The 17194-nt window shown below is 38.5% G+C and overlaps 1 protein-coding gene across 1 annotated transcript in view; it reads right to left on the bottom strand.

Moving 5' to 3' along the window:
* The window catches only part of GADL1 (glutamate decarboxylase like 1), a 117799-nt gene that overhangs the window by 43566 nt on the left and 57039 nt on the right, over window positions 1-17194 (bottom strand). The window contains exons 10-12 of the mRNA XM_060781876.2: window positions 14035-14099; window positions 13580-13661; window positions 3418-3617 (exon numbers count right to left, since the gene is read on the bottom strand). Of these exons, the coding sequence (XP_060637859.1) occupies window positions 3418-3617; window positions 13580-13661; window positions 14035-14099 (347 nt within the window). The remainder of the gene's footprint in view (window positions 1-3417; window positions 3618-13579; window positions 13662-14034; window positions 14100-17194) is intronic.

Genomic DNA, 17194 nt, shown 5'->3' with positions numbered 1-17194 from the left:
AGTAATATAGGACTATGCTATCCCCTTTAGTTGTTGTGTACTTTTAAGTTATTTCTGATTTAAGGTGATCTTAAGAGGAACATTTTGAGTGATTTTCTTGGCAAGGTTTGTTCAGAGAATGTTTACCATTGTTTTATCTGAGGCTGAGAAAACATGACTTGCCCAAAGTCACCAAGTGAATTTCTATGGTTGTGCAGGGATTTGAATCTGGTCTCCCACGACCCTTCCACACAGCCCTATATCCCAGAATATCAAGGCAGAAAATCCCACAATTTCTGCTTTGAAGTGGGTTATCTGAGTGCACACTGAGATATTGTGGGATTTTCTGCCTTGATATTCTGGGATATAGGGCTGTGTGGAAGGGCCCCCAGTACACAATTCAATGCACTACATTATCTGCTATACAGTTAAAAAAAAAAAAACAGGAATCTGTGACAGCTGTGTTTGACATCAAATATTCCAGGGTAAACATTTTTAGTTCTGACTTATATAATTTTTAATGTGACCTTTTTATTATTATTATTATTATTATTATTTAAAATGAAGGCTTTTGAAACTGTTTTTGATATCACTTGTTCGCATTTTCGGATGCTGTAAATGATCAAAGTTATAATCCTTACACTCACAGCTATCAGGGAAAACTGCATATTATTAAAAAATATCCTATTGACTAAAGTCTAATACTCACCTTTTTTAGAATAATTACCTCACCAAAATTAGGCTGCACATTAGAGTCACATAATATAGTAATCTAAGTTCTGAGTCAAATCAAAAGGGGAAGCTGCTTCAGGAGCACCTGGAGCTCCTATTTGCGGGGTGTAATCTCTAATTTGTTATGGTTCAATGCTATGCAATCCTGGGATTTGTAGTTTGATGAGACATCAGCATTCTTGGGCAGAGAAGGAATGGTTTCGATTCTTCTGCACTCTGCAAAGCCAAATTTGTGTGGTTCAAGACCTTGTAAAACTACAGGTCTCATGATTCCATATTATTTATTGTATTTCATGTTCATTTGTTTTTTAATTTGTACCCCCCTCAAGCCATCTGGAGAGGTGGGTAATAAATAAAATGGAGGAGGAGGAGGAGGAGGAGGAGGAGGAGGAGGAGGAGGAGGAGGAGGAGGAGGAGCCGGGCAATTAAAGTGGATTGATTCTACAGCATAGCTGCATTCCAAGGTTTTGTTTTTTTGTTGTTGTTTTTTTCAATTCTGGGAAGCTTTAGTGTTCTAACAACAACTGCAATGTGCATCTTTTTTGGCCAATTTTTTTTGTTGTGTCAGGATTGACTTGAGAAACTGCAAGTCACTTCTGGTGTGAGAGAATTGGCCGTCTGCAAGGATGTTGCCCAGGGGACGCCAGGATGATTTGATGTTTTTATCATTATTGTGGGAGGCTTCTCTCATGCCCCCGCATGAGGAGCTGGAGTTGACAGAGGGAGCTCATCCACCTCTCCCCAGATTCGAACCTGCGACCTGTCGGTCTTCAGTCCTGCCGGCACAGGGGTTTAACCCACTGCGCCACCGGGGGCTCCTTTGGCCAAATTACAAAGAATACACTTTTTGCCACTGTGACATTTGGCAGCAAATACTTTTTTTGTTTCAAGGTTTTAAAAATGGAGGTGCACATTAGATTTGATGACAATTAGACTTGAGTAAATACAGGTAGCAGTCCAGTGTTAAAATCACCTCCATGCTTCAGTCAATAATATCTGGCTAAGATCATTTCATGTCATTGGAGAAGGACAGAGCCACATCTTCTAGCTCAAGGGTTCTCAACCTGTGGGTCCTCAGGTGTTTTTGCCTACAACTCACAGAAAACCCAGTCAATTTACCAGCTGTTAGGATTTCTGGGAGTTGAAGGCCAAAACATCTGAGACCCACAGATTGAGAACCACTGTTCTAGATCAATGGTGTCAAACTTGTAGCCCTCCAGGTGTTTTGACTTCAGCTCCCAGAATTCCTGGTGATTGGAATAGCTGGCTAGGGCTTCTGGGAGTTAGAAGCCCAAACATCTGGAGGTCTGCAAGTCTGACACCTCTGTTCTAGATTGTATGCACAAGCAGGAATAGATGCACAATTTTGAGATAATTTACACATGCCCTTAGTACCACCAAAATTCAGGACATAAAATTGAGACATTCCCATATATCAATGGGATGCACATCAGATAACAAATCTCCCCTTCTTTCTCCTCCTCCAAATTCTGCTCAATTCCTTCTTCTTTGTTAAGTGTTATCATTAGGTTTGTGTTCTTGACTGGAATAAGTGCACTCTTAATGACAATTATAATACAGCAGAATACAAAAATACTAGGAACCATTAACAATCTCACAGGGAGCATCTTACAACAAAGCTGAAAATCCAAACAAATGGATGTGTTAGAGATAATAGAAGCAATCTCTAGTTGCTATCCAAGATAACAGTCATTGTTAAGATTTCAAGGACAATCAATTTCTAGCAATAATGGGAGAAATTTACTGAACAGAGATAATGCAAGTGTTTCAAGCAGGAAAAAAGAAAACATATTTAATTCTATCCCACTAATACAGTACCATTTTCTTGAGAAAATGTATCCTTTGGCCAACCTCTTATTAAATTCATCAGTATAGACACAGCTGGTAAATTCTATTGCTGATTGATTCTTGAATGATAGAAGTGCTGGAATTTCCACCCACAATCTAATACAATTGTGGCAATCATATTATATTTGTAATTTTTGTTTGTTTGGGAACATCTTTCAAATGCATCAGTGGGAAAATATTTAGATCCAAAAACCATATTGGGCCATTCAGACATAACAGTCTTGGTTCAATAAACTATAGTTTACCAGGCTGATAGTAAGCATGGTGTTATACATATCCAGCTCTTCTTCTCTATTAATCTTGTAACACAATGTTTCTAGGGTTTATTAGGTCACTGTTTTCTATTACGTATGAAGTGGTAAATTGTCATTTAAACTTTGTGCTCAGGAATTGTCAAACACAGTTTGACTATGCTTTGGAGCAAAGTTTCCTGGTTTGAATGAAGGAGAAGAGTGACTGAGAAGAATTGTATTGAACCATTCCAACTTTGGGCCCCCAGATGTTGTTTCACCAACTTCCCAGAAACCCCAGACAACATGGTCTATGGTCAGGGATTCTATGGGTTGTAACCCAACAATATTGAGGGACCTAGGTTTGTGAACCACTGCATCAAAGAATGTAAATGAAGGTAGAAAGGACACAGCATTCTTCATATTCTAACCAATGATGGATGTGTGAGAATTAAGCCAATATGTTTCAGTTCTAGTTTATCAATCCACATTTTCATTTTAGGTCAACGAGAAAATATGCATTTTAAGGCTATACACTTTAACATAAATTATTTGCCATTACTTTATGATCTTGGGGTTAGAAACCCCATTATTGAAATGATCATACCTGGCTAATGCAAGGGCTCTGTTTACTCTTTCCTCAAGGCCAGTCGTCCCCAGTGCCTTCCATGTCATCCAGAATTTGAAGGCATCTGCTCTTCTGCTGCACTGGATAGATTTGTCACCTGTGTCATAGCTGACATCATAGAACTTGTCTTGTTGGAACAGGTATGAAGCATTGGCAGAGTAGCATCTCTTAAGCAAGCCCTGTTTCAGATGCAACATAATTTGAAGCAGCATTAGAAGATTTTCTCATATTGGTTGCAAAAAGGAATGAAAGACTTTCTGCTTACAAAAGCATATGTCATTAACAAGACTTCAAGGAGAAATACTCTGAAAGACATGGAAAGTTTGGATGAGTTAATTCTTCTAACTTCTAACTAAAAATTCACCTGAACACAGATTCAAAAAATTCAATATCTCTAGAAGAGAGTGATCGAAGGATATGTAATTAGAAGTCAGGTTGCACAATACTTTGATGGATAAATTGTCTTTATTTCTATTAGAAACTTAATATTATTCCACAAAACATCATCCCCACAGTAATTTCTTAAAACACAAATATATGACTTTTCAATCCAGGATTTTCTCATTCTTTAGATTGTAATCCTACATTTTGAAGCAAGTTCTACTGAATCTCTAAGCAAACATAGATGTTCCATTATGGTACCCATTATTATAATGTCTGCAGTTGGCATATTACTTTGTTCTTTTCATAGTATAAAGATACGCTCGGGTAGAGCATCAACTTTGATCTCTTCTGAAAAATCTGTGCTACTTTGATTTTCAAACTAGGCAGCAAACCATTTCATTGCACAATTGTTTCATCTTTGAATGGTATTATTTCACTTGGCGAGTCCATAGGTCTTTTACTCTCTAAAAAGAATTCCACAGTGAATGCAACTGCAAAACAGCTGATTGGAATGAATGCTGAAATATCAAGCTACAATGAACATGTCTTGAAAATGGATTTAGGTAGAGCAAGGTGAATTGCTCTAGAAAATGAGTCGATATGTAAAGCAAGGAATGCAACAAGCAATCAGAATTAAAGCTAACAAAATCAGTTAATATGTGTCAAACAGTCAGAATTAAAGAGACATTTTAGATTATGGTTTTTATCCTCTTTTCCCCCCCAGTTCAATACTTGAAGCAGCTTACAACAAGTTTTTTTAAAATATTAAAAATCCATAAGATGCAAAAGTGAAGATGGCATTGAACAGTAATTTTAAAAGCACACAAATTAAAACATGCATCCTTAAAATCATGCATTTCAGCACAAGATCCAGTACATTATTTTGATCAATCATCATCAAATGTCATCAAATCTTCAAACTGGGGCCCCATCTACACAGTTTAACTGCATTGAGCTGCAGTATATGGCAGTGTAGACTCATAATGCAGTTCAATGCAGTTAAACTGCATTATGAAACTGCAGTGTAGATGGGACCTGAGGTGGAAAGGTTTAAAAAATCAAATAGTGTACACAGAAACATTGCAATTTGAGTTTAACTGCTAACTTTTTTCATTTTTACTTTTACTTTTAAAGGACATTTTAGAGACGTTTTGAGTATCACCTAATAGTCTGTCACAGGGATGTACAAACACCAAACACTGTCAATACAACAATATCAAATGTGGTCACAGCTGCAAAAACATATACTATTACATCTAATACATTGGCAAAACTGTAGACATGATGTTGATGGAGCATTCCTGAAAACAGGTATTCTCTAATTCAATAATAATAATAATAATAATAATAATAATACTTATATGTATCATTAGTATTTATTTATTTATTTATTTATTTAGAAGTTTTCTATACCGGCCTTCTCACCTCAACGAGGGACTCAGGTCGGTTTACAGCATATAAGAAAGTACAATAATATATAGGTACTACAAAGTGCAAAGTCATTACATATTAAAATAGTGCACTGAAATACAATAAAAACATTGTATTAGTATTATTAGTATTATTAATATTAGTATTATTATTAATATTAGTATTAATATTAGTATTCGTATTATTAATATTCTTTTACCAGAGCAGCAATAAAGGTCTAAATTTGAGGAATAAATGGACAAGGACAATCACAGAAGATGTGAAATATCCTTATAACCAAGAAGATAATTTACATCTAAGTCACTACATTATAGCAACTCTGGTGGTACAATTTTCGTGCAAATAGTAATATATATGTGTGTATATTATCATCCTCTATGCTGCCCTGCATCCGTCCTTCTTAAATTCTGCGATGTAGAAGACAAGCACAATTTTTGTTAACCCATTAGCAACTATTGTATCTTTCCCATAGCTTTCCTAGGGCTCAGCTAATAGTTCAGAAATGGCTTCATTCCAGTGACCATCACTTTGAGTAGCATTGCTTTACATACACTCCCAGTGTTGGCCTCATAAACAAGGGATATTAGAGGAAACCATAGGTTAATTAGGGACCACCTGCTTTTGTAAGCAAAAAGTTGCAGATTACCCTTTTTAGTGAAAGAGATCAAGTAATCTGCATGGAACTGGAATAGGAGCCATTTAGACCTTCAGTTGTTGTAGTACTGCAGCTGTCATTCTTGCCACTGGTTATGTCTGATAACCTGGACCCTCAACAGGTTGATTCCCATTCTTCTTTCTTCTAGTCCATCATTGTGTAAATAGATTCCAGGTCAATAGAGTGATCCACATTTAACCCAACTCTTTATGTCTGGTCTCTTTAGTCCATTGTAGGATATCATTGAATTATTATTTATTCTGAAGTATGTCCTTCAGAGTGTCAAGAAAGCACAGAAAGTACAGGGAGTCCCCAAGTTACAAACATCTGACTTACAAAAAACTCACAGTTACAAACAGGGGTGAGACAACAGTAAGTGAGAAGAAATCTACCCCTTGGGAAAATGCATCCTGGAAGAATTATCATGGGAAAAAGGTGTCTCCACTGAAGTTTTATCACCAATCCTTGTTTCCACAACAACCAAAAAAATCAAAATCCAATTATCACAGGGACAGAAAGTGAGGTGAAATCTTCTGAACAGGAAGAAGGACATCAGCAAACATTTCAATATCTAGCCAATATTGCATCCGCAAGAAACCGTCCAGCCAAGCTGTTTCAAGTAGTCAAATGTTTGTTAAATCCCATCTCTCAAGACGAGATCCCTGAGTACTCAGCAGCTCTCTGCGAAGCATTTGCTCAGTTCTTTGCAGACAAAGTCACTCTGATCCACTCCAATTTGGTCACCATGTAAACGGCAGTCTCTGAGATGTAACATGAGCACCTGCTTGTGATGGAATCAGTTCAATTGGTGCAGCTCAAGGATGTGGTCAAGATACATGGAGGGATGAGGGCAACCACATGCATCCTAGATCCCTGCCCATCCTAGCTGGTAAAAGAAGCCAGAGGGGGTTTAGCAGTCTGGGTGAAGTCGGTGGCTAACACCTCCCTATGGGAAGGCAAGATTCCAGCCAGCTTAAAACAACCTGTAATAAAACTGCTGTTGGAAAAAAAAAAAAAAACCATCACTGGACCCCATTCAATTCATCAGCTTTCAGCCAATTTCCAATCTCCCCTTTTTTGACAAAGTCCTGGAAAGTGTGGTGGCCTTGCAACTCCAGGTGTTCTTGGAAGACGTGGATTTTCTAGATCCTGCATGGTCTGGCTTTAGTCCGGGACATGGAACTAAAATAGCCTTGGCTGCCTTTGTGGAGGATCACAGCTCCTCGGCTGTGGAACGCCCTTCCTACGGACATTAGACTAGCACCATCTCTAATGGTATTCCGCAAAAAAGTGAAGACCTGGCTGTTTGTGCAGGCGTTCAAATAACTAGTGCAATGATTGGTAATGAACATATGAATGGAACAATGGATGACGAATCTGGATTATGGTTTTGATGATGAGACGATAGTGATTGGTTACTGTAGTAATTGTCTAATTTATGTAATGTGTTAAGTTGTTAACTGTTTTTATACTGTTGCATTGAATTTTTGCTGCTCTTATTGGTTGTGAACCGCTGTGGGTCGCCTTTGGGCTGAGAAGAGCGGTACATAAGTAAAGTAAATAAATAAATAAATAAATAAATCTATGTCAGAAACTGGACAGGGGAAGTGTGTCCCCATTGGTTCTAATGAACCGCTCAGTGGCCTTCGATACTGTAGACCACGGTATCCTTCTGGGATGCCTGGCAGAAATGGGTCTTGGAGGTACTGTTCTGCAGTGGCTCTGGTCCTTCCTGGAGAGTCGTTCCTAGAAGGTGTTGTTGGAGGACACCTGCTTGGCCCCGCAGCCATTGTCCTGTGGGGGTCCCGAAAGAATTAATACTGTTTCCCATGTTGTTTAACATCTATATGAAGCTGCTGGGAGACATCATCTGGAGTTTTGGAGTACAACATCATCTGTACACTGATGATGTTCAACTCTATCACTCCTTCCTGCCTGCTACTAAGAAGGCTGTGCAGGTCCTGAACCAGTGCTTGGCAGCTGTGATGGTCTGGATGAAGGTGAACAAACTGAAATTGAATCCAGACAAGACAGTGGTACTTTTGGTTAGTCAAAAGGCTGAACAGAGTATATAGTTCCAGCCTGTGCTGGATGGGGTTACACTCCCCCTGAAGACACAGGTTCATAGCTTGAGAGTCCTCCTGGACTCATTGCTGAGCTGAGAACCTAAGGTTTTGGTGGTGGACAAGGGAGGTTTTGCACAATGAAAACTTGTGCACCAGCTGCACCTGTACTTTGGGAAGTCAGACTTGGCCATGGTGGTCCACACTGGTTACATCCCGTATACATTATTGCAAAGTGCTCTACCTAGGGTTGCCTTTGAAGACTGTTTGGAAGCTTCAATTGGTCCAACGGACAGCAGCCAGGTTGCTCACTGGAGCAACATACAGGGAGCATACAACCCCCCTGTGACGTCAGTTCCACTAGTTGTCAGTATGCTACCAAGCGCAATTCAAAGTGCTGGTTTTAGCCTATAAAGCCCTAAATGGTTCCAGCCCAGTTGACCTGTCCAAATATATTTTTCCCTATGAAATTAAAATCATCTGGGAAGGCCCTGCTCTTGGTTCCACTTTTTTCGTAAGTGCGGTTGTTGGGGACGAGAGATAGGGCCTTCTCAGTGGTGACCCCTCAGTTGTGGCATTCCCTTCCTAGTGATATTAGATTGGCTTTCACCCTCCTAGCCTTCAGAAGGGGAGTAAAAACCTGGCTCTAGGAGCAGGCCTTTGAAAAATAATGCAGTGCAGTATTTTTAATGTGGAATATGTGCAATTGACTGCAGAATGGCCTGGATAGCATGTTTCAATATTGAAATGTATTTTCATTATGTTTACTATGTATTAATTTTAATCCAATTTAGTTTTAACTTAACATTGTATGTTTTAAGGCACTAAGGTGCCATGTGTAAGCTGTCTTGAGTCTCCCTTGGGGTAGAGAAAGGCGGGATATAAATATGGTAAATAATTTCAGGGGTGTTAATGCTTCCTTATGCTATGCAAAACTAAAAAAAAAAGGCTGGAATAACACTTAAAAATATGCGTGTTCTGGCTTGCATACAAATTTGAATTTAGAATCTTGTTTGCAACCTGGGGACTGCCTGTACTCAATTTAAGGAAAGTGTGGGGGAACCCAGGAATGAATTCTTTGTCTAACCAATCAGCATAATCACTACCTTTATTGTTATAATGTCCAATATTATTTCCTCAATTACAGCATTTATACACTCCTCTTCAGTAAAAGTCTCCCAGAGCATCTTAAAAATAGTTAACTCCACCGATACCTGCCCTCAGGTTTACAATCTAAGACAAGACACAAGGAAATGAGATAGCCATGAGGGAACAGCAGATTAAGTTTAGCAGATACTGGATTCTCTTGTCTCACAGCAATGACTGTAGGAATATGGAAGGAAGGTCTCTCACCAATCACTGAGGTCCAAGCACAGTGTGTGGTGGTTACATCTAAAATCTAAACTGACAAGTGCTTCCATTATCCTTTCACATATTTGGACTGAAGACCGATAAGTCACAGGTTCGAATCCAGGGAGAGAGTGGATGAGCTCCCTCTGTCAGCTCCAGCTCCCCATGCGGGGACACGAGAGAAGCCTTCCACAAGGATGGTAAAACATCAAAACATCTGGGCATCCCCTAGGCAATGTACTTGCAGACAGTCAATTCTCTCACACCAGAACTTTCTCAAGTCACTCCTGACATGAAAAAAAAGAGTATTTGGGGTTAAGGCTTAGAAATCTGAGTTCCATTGCATGGCCCCTTGCTTTATTCCCACAGCTATTGCTATCTACTTTGCATTACTTTAATGTGTGCTAACATATTTCACTACATCTACCTCTCTGTGACTGAAAAAACTAAATTCTCATCTTTAAAGGGGGAATCTTGTAAGTAAGCCAAATTATGCAGAGTTGTGGTTTAAATGTTTCCACCATTTGAATGAAGTTATGGTCACAAAGAACATGTGCTTCGGTTACTGAGGCACAGATTTCCTACTAAGATTTCTATCACCCTGTACTTCTCATGTGTTATGTCTTTTAGGGCTGAGATATATAAATCTGTGCAAGCATTAAGTAGCCTGTTGGACCCATCAGGCTTTGACTTTCATGGTAATGCATCAAAATACATAACTATATATATGGATGTATTTTGATGCATTACCATGAAAGTCAAAGCCTGGTGGATCCAGTGGACTACTTGATGCTCACACAAATAGTGACTGCCACCATTCATTATGATGCCTGGAAATAATCATGAGTGTAATAAACTGCCTCGGTTAACAAAGCCTCTCACAAAAGCTCCTTTTAACAAAAATCATTTCTTTGCCCAGTCTTTGCCTAGCTCTATTTTTTTTTTTAGCAACACTGGTATTAGGATGATGAAAGAAGACTGGAGATAGACTTTCAATATTGGGTTGGAGTCATGTGTCTGGAGTAAATAGTGCAATAAAGCTTGACTTCTGACATTAGAGTTGCTGTCAAAGAAGAAAAGTCCAGATATAAACAACTTCATTAGTTGAGGCAAACCTGTATTCCTCCCAAAAATGAATATAAAATGTCATGTAGTCTGTGAATGCATAGAGCTAATGGACTGACAAAAATACCAACTAATTATGTGAATGGGATGAATATTAGAAAAATGTTCAACAAATGTGCAGTACTTGGAAAAGTCACTTTTTGAAGGACAATTTCCAGATTACACCACACAATATGGCTATTGGTCATATTACTTGAAGGAGTCTAGGAGTGTGAAAGAGTACTTTTTTCAACTTCTGCCAATATATAACAACTGCATACCAGTCTACTTGCTTACTGATCTCCTAACTAAACTGTCAGGCACTTTAATTCAAACTTGAAAGGCTTGTTTTCATAGAGCATTGTGGGAGCTATTGTGCTCTTCAGCTGTACTTCTTGTCAACACAGAGGACACCCAGCAACTGCTTTGATTGATCTGTGCTTTTACAATGGATGCCCTAATCTCTAGGTTTCACTGTCTCTGTAAGTCCAAATGCTTTCCCATTTCAATCAATTTAAAGCACTTTGCCCCCTCCTCCAGCTGAGAATATTACTCTTGGTTAACTCAATGGCATTCAAACATAGCTTGCAACATTTTAAGACATGTTTATTTCAGTTATGCTTTTGTTCAGCGATATATTTAGACTACAGTCATTTACCTAGAAACATGTTTCACCCAAAGGAGCTTATTTTTGTACAAAGAGAGGGACTGACTTGCAGTACGTTCTAGTCTGAGGACAGGCAATTTGTGGTCCTCCACATGTTGTCAAACCACAACTACTTGCAATTCTGCAATACGTCAGTTGCCCAAGGTGAAGGCTGTCAAAAGTGGCAGGCCAACTGTAATGAGATCTGTTGACAATGCTAACAGAAAGGAAGAAATCATGAAAATGAACAAAATCTGACTATTAGTACTAAAAAAAACCTCGAAAATTATAACAGTAAATAAAAAAACAAAACTCAAACACAGGGGACTTCCAGCCAGGAAGCACCTCTCAACAAGGAAATTTACCAGGCGGTAACAAGCCACACCTAAAAACTGTCAGGCCATCAAATGCTAATCAAGGTGGCCAATTGAAACATTTGCATCTAGCTCCAACAGACAAGAGTTCTTTCTCCAACCTTGGACCTTCCACAGATATATAAGCCCAATTTTCCAGTTTCCAAAAAAAACCCTCACAATCTTCGAGGATGCTTGCCACAAATGCAGGTGAAACATCAGGAGAGAATTCTTCTAGAACATGGCCATACAACCCAAAAAACCTACAACAAGCCAGTGATTGTGGCCATGAAAGCCTTCAACAATACATGTAATGAGATCAAAGGTTCCCATGTTTCCCTAGCCTTGTAGCTCTGGGAAATTATCTACAAAATGTATAAAATCATCAACTTGCACATGCAGATAAAGCTAATATTTAATTCTGCTAGGAGAAATATTAACTAATATGCATTTCCAAAAGCTCAAAAACTATTTGAAATCCTGAAATTGATTCTAATTGGCTTTCATTTGTACTGAAGTGGAAAGAAAAGAGAAATAGCACTCAACTCTTAAATGAAAGCAGATTTCTCGTGACAGTAAACAGCAACATATAGGACTTGCCATCAAGACTGACTTAAGCCCCATCAACTTCAATGGGTCTCCTCAAAGATACACACTGTGTATCTACACAATGTGCATATACAATCAATGTGTATCTACACTGTAGAATTAATGCTGTTTGACACCAATGCTGTTTGACATCACTTTAACTGCCATGTCTCAATGCTGTGGAATGCTGATTGTTTGGAAAGGCACTAGCTACAGAACTTGTAAAACTACAGCTCTCATGATTCCATAGCATTGAGTCATGGCAGTTAAGATTGTGCCCTCATTGTGGATCCAATATAATCACTTCAACCAGGCCCGTAGCCAGGATTTCGTTTCGGGGGGGGGGGTGGAGGGGTGGGCTAAAAAAAATTCAGGGGGGTTCGGGGGGCTGAGTTTCAGGGGGGGTGAGTCTGAGTGAAAGAGGGTCTAGCCTAGCAAACCTTTTGTATCATTTCCCCAATACCCCCATGCATATGGGATATATTGAGTATGGTGATCAGATCATGATATGAATAAACATAACAGTTTAAATAATGCACCAGTAAGACCTTTTCGCGAACCACCATGAGAATTTCGGGGGGGGGGGGGAGCTGAAGTCCCTCAAGCCCCCCCCCCCCCCCCCCCGGCTACATGCCTGACTTCAACTACCACTGAAATTAGGTACTTTTTACTGCTGGTTAATATTGTCCTATCACTGTTAACAGTGTTTGTGGCATTCCACAAAGCAACACAACCAAATGAATAAATGACCACATATGAAGAGATGGATTTAAATACATTTGGGGATGCTGTAGGGATAAAAAAGGCAAAGGGAAAATAGTAAGTCATTGAACAGAGGAAAAAAAGGAAAAGGGTAGAGAGTAAAGGCATCGCAGCAAACCATGATGTTAAGTATCTCATGTTCTTCTGAAATAAATTCTTCAACATAATTAAGGAGATAAAGAGGGGATCAAGGGGTAATGCATACCCACTCATTTCTTTTATACTTTCTACAATTATGATATAGCTACTGGGTGTTTCCGCTCTATGTGAGAAGTCACCCTTTACAACTTCATTTAATTAATATTTCTATCGAATCATTTTAAGACATGGTTAATTCCCAAAGCCATTAAATACCACTGATGTTTTATCTATTAAAAGTCAATTCACAACTTATAACAACTAAACAAAGGAATAAGCCTTATTCTATATAAAAAAAAACCCCTTTCCCACTGGTTTTTGATTTACACAAGAGACCTATTCTTATTCAAAATATCATTCTGAAAGAGCAGTTTCCCCCTCTTACATGTAAATAAACCGACATGAAAATGAAACAATAAATATTGCAAATATCAAAATACATGTATTTAAGAGTGGGAAGTGAGGATCATATGCAGAAACAACAGCAAGATCACATTTATTTTATCTCCTGTCAGCACCTGACATACTGTCTACATTTCCTGCAATTTCATGCTTTTCATTCTTAAAAAATCACACAAGGAAGCTACTAGAAGTTATTTTCTGCTTTTTTCAGTATTTATGAGAAGTGGATCCTTGTCATACTTGAAAAATTGAAAGAATGACTTACTGAACTGTCTTTCACCAGAAGGGCACAGCACTGGATCCCTGCCATAAGCATCTTATGAGGATTCCATGCAACAGAGTTGGCCCTGGAAGAAAACAGAATTCTACTTGTGACGAGAACTCTGTAATATTTAATACTCATATAATAATTCAAAGCAAACATGAGATAATTTTTATATGGCAAGCTCCAGTCCATCGTAAAATACAATGGAAGCTACAGCCCAAAATTTCTGGAGATTCATCACCCTCAATTTAAAATGTTTTTCAGTTTATTTCCAAATTTGCTAGTGCTATTTTAAAGACTTTAATAGGAATGGCAACATTTATGGGAGACAATCTAGCTAAAGCAAAATGCCACTGGCATACATGAGTGTAAAAGCTGGTGTTCTCACTGAAACTTTAAAAGTGCTTACCGTTGATTTTAAAATTCTTATACTTTACAAATTAAATTTTGCATACCTGTGGATGCCATGTAGAAGCTTACAGTGCTTCCTGCTTAGCAATGCCGAGCCTCCCCATGATGCCTGTTAAAATGTTTATGAAAAGTTAGAAACACAAAACTCAACACAAAACAAGATGTTCCAAACTAAAGAAGATATACCATCCAGGGTCCTCAAACATAATTTTGGATTTGTTGTTGTGTGTTTCCAAGCTATTTCAGACATCTTGACACCCTAAGGTGAACAGAATTTCTTCAAGAAAGGGTTACCATATTCTGCTCTGAGGATGAGAAAGTGTGGCTTGCCCAATGGTTTTCCATGTTCAAGCAGGGATTCAAACTCTGTCTCCAGGTACCCTAGTCCAACACTAAAACCCCTACATTGGCTACCCATAACTCTAGCTATATAAACACAAGGCCTCTCACTTCGCAAGCAGTACTGATTCCCCTCCCAAAGTGCTCTGTAGTACAAGCACTTTAAATTATCCTTTTGCATACTGCTATTCCAGACTAACATGGACATGTCTTTGAATTCTACCCATTTTAAATTCTGTACACAACGGTTCTACTGTGCCAGTGTCATTATCTCCTCTATGTTGTATAGGCCATTTTACTTTAAAATTAACAGAAAACGAATGTATTAATTTAATTGCTTATTTTGATTCTACGTTGCCTTTCTCCCCCTAAGAACAAAAAAATGGGACTTGAGACATATTGCAAAGCTGAAACACAGCTTGGTTGAAGAAGTACATGTAAAAGTATTTAAAATGAATGGTTAAAAAGCAATGAAGCTATTCATAATATTAAAATGATTTAAATTCTAAACCAATTGAAACAAATCAATTTTTAAAAAACAGTACAATCTAAGTTATTAAAAGTTATTTCCTTTAAACAATCACTTAATGGTTGAAAGCTCACCAAAAAGATATTTGCAACTGAGTAGAAGGACAGTAGGCTAAGAGCCATTCTTAAGAAGGGAATCTCAGACTCTCACATCCCCACCAGATGTCAAGTCACATACCTAAAATCAAGCCAGTAGTCACTCCTGGACATTAGGATGACATTCAGAGACTTCCAGCCCCTAACACAGGGTAAAACCAATTAACCCGATTTTACCCTACATTAGCATAAGTTGGGGTATGCTCTAGAGATTCCCTGAAACTCTGGAGCAGAACCACACTTTGATGTTGGTGTGAACAGTTGGCCTGATTCTAACTGGACCTGATTCCACTATCCACACAGTACAAGCTACCATCCTTTTTTTCCCCCTTCACTTCATAGCACAGGGGAAAAGATGTTAGCTTGGCCATTGTTTGCCTTTTCCTTTCCCTCCTACTATTTCCAAGACACTTTCTCTTTGCTAACTTCAGCAAAGGAACACTATGATAGTTAGGAGTCTCTGGAGCTCTGTGTCTGCTGCCACAATAATAAATAGGGGTGTGCACAGTACTGTTTTTCAAAACAAGATCCAGGAATTCCAGCTGTTTTAAAAACTGAAACTTTGGAAACAGAACGAGCGACAGGGCTTGAATTGACTCGGCCAAAATGGATCATGTGGTGGCTGAAATCACCTGCTTTCATGACAGCAGCTATGCGCGCCCATGAGAAGTGTTTTCCGCCCTTAGCTTTCCTGAGCCAGTCAGAGCAAGAAAATGGATCATGTGTTTGACTCAATTCCATTATTTTCCTTTGGCAATTTTATTAAATTTTCTTAGTTTAATAACTTTTAGTCCCTTTAAAAATTATTTTGTTAGAGAAGTGAGGGTGGCTGTGTGTTTGGAGAGGGCTGAGAAAAGACACTTGGTGGAGGTGTTTGTTTAAATATTTTTACCTTTTGGAGGAAGGTGATAAGGAAGGGATAGCCTGATTCCCTTGAGTCCCCAACAGGGAGAAAACTAGTAGTATTTCAATTTCAATCCTTCCTCAGCCCTATCTATCATCTTGCTTCTGTACTCTGTCCTTCACTTTCCTTCCCCCTGCAAAAATACTTTACATTTTTTTCCACAAAAAAGCCTTTTTTAATTCCTGTTTACCTCTGACTGACTCATTTATTCCCCTCCCTTGCCCTACCTTCTGGCTTGTGGGTACTCCTGCCCCAGTTCACCTGGTTTGAGAACCATGTAGAAATGCAAAAGCTTAGGAACAGTATTTGTTTTTATTAGTAAAAAAAACTTTTTAAATTTCCTATAAATTGTGGGATATGTAGATCTTTTTGAAAGTTGTGCAATCAAAAGTGGATGTATTATTCCTCCTTCAGTGCAGTATTAACAAGTGCTATGTATGGTGATACTGTTGTTGTCTCCAAGAAATCCTTCACCCAATGTCAACTTACACACGCACACCACTACTATTGCTGCTCAACAGCTGTTTAGCACATGAAAAAATGATTTCTGATATGGAAAACCCTACCAGCGGCACTGTTACCAGTAGCAGAGTCTCCTGCCTCACAGGAGCACACAATCCCACCACCATCAAATAGTAGTGCCATGGGAAAATACATCTAAGTTGGTGCATTGAAGTCTATACTATTAGTATGCTACACTGACAGTTTGCTTCATGTAGGCTCAAGTCATAAATAACAGACTATATTTAGTGATCTGAATCTGTCCCAAGCCATTACAAATTTAGCACATTTTATATATAGCTTTTTTCTCGGGAGACTTAAAAAGAACAGAATGATAAATTACAGCAGAGGTGCCCTTGCAGAATTGAACATGCATTCATCCATCTGGGATCAACATATAGCTGGAAGGCATTTTCCACATACTTAGGTGCACAAAAGAGATTACCTGGACCAGCTTTGTAAAGAAATCATGAATGATGCCTTCTTTCTCACTAGCAATCAGATAACATCTCAATGACAGCTACATAAGTAGCCAGCATCAAGAAACAAAATACTAAGGAAGCAATTTAATTTTGGTTTTTTCTAAATAATTTACTCAGAAGAAAGAGAAGGTCTTTCAAAAGAATGATAGTCAAGCACTCGACTGAAAATAAATTCTGAAATGAGGAGTTCACAGGGATGTGGAGATTCACAAATTATCTCCAATAAACTGCCTACAAAAAAGCAGAAAAATAACAAAGCCTATCAAAGAGAATCAAAGTAAGCATATAAAATGATCCGTTCATGTTAATCTTCCTTAGGTTTTTTTTTAAGTTTTACTGAAAACCTACAAGAAT

This window comes from Anolis sagrei, chromosome 6, assembly GCF_037176765.1.
Source record: "Anolis sagrei isolate rAnoSag1 chromosome 6, rAnoSag1.mat, whole genome shotgun sequence".
Classification (NCBI taxonomy): Eukaryota; Metazoa; Chordata; class Lepidosauria; order Squamata; family Dactyloidae; genus Anolis; species Anolis sagrei.
This window is presented reverse-complemented; position numbering and strand designations above follow the sequence as displayed.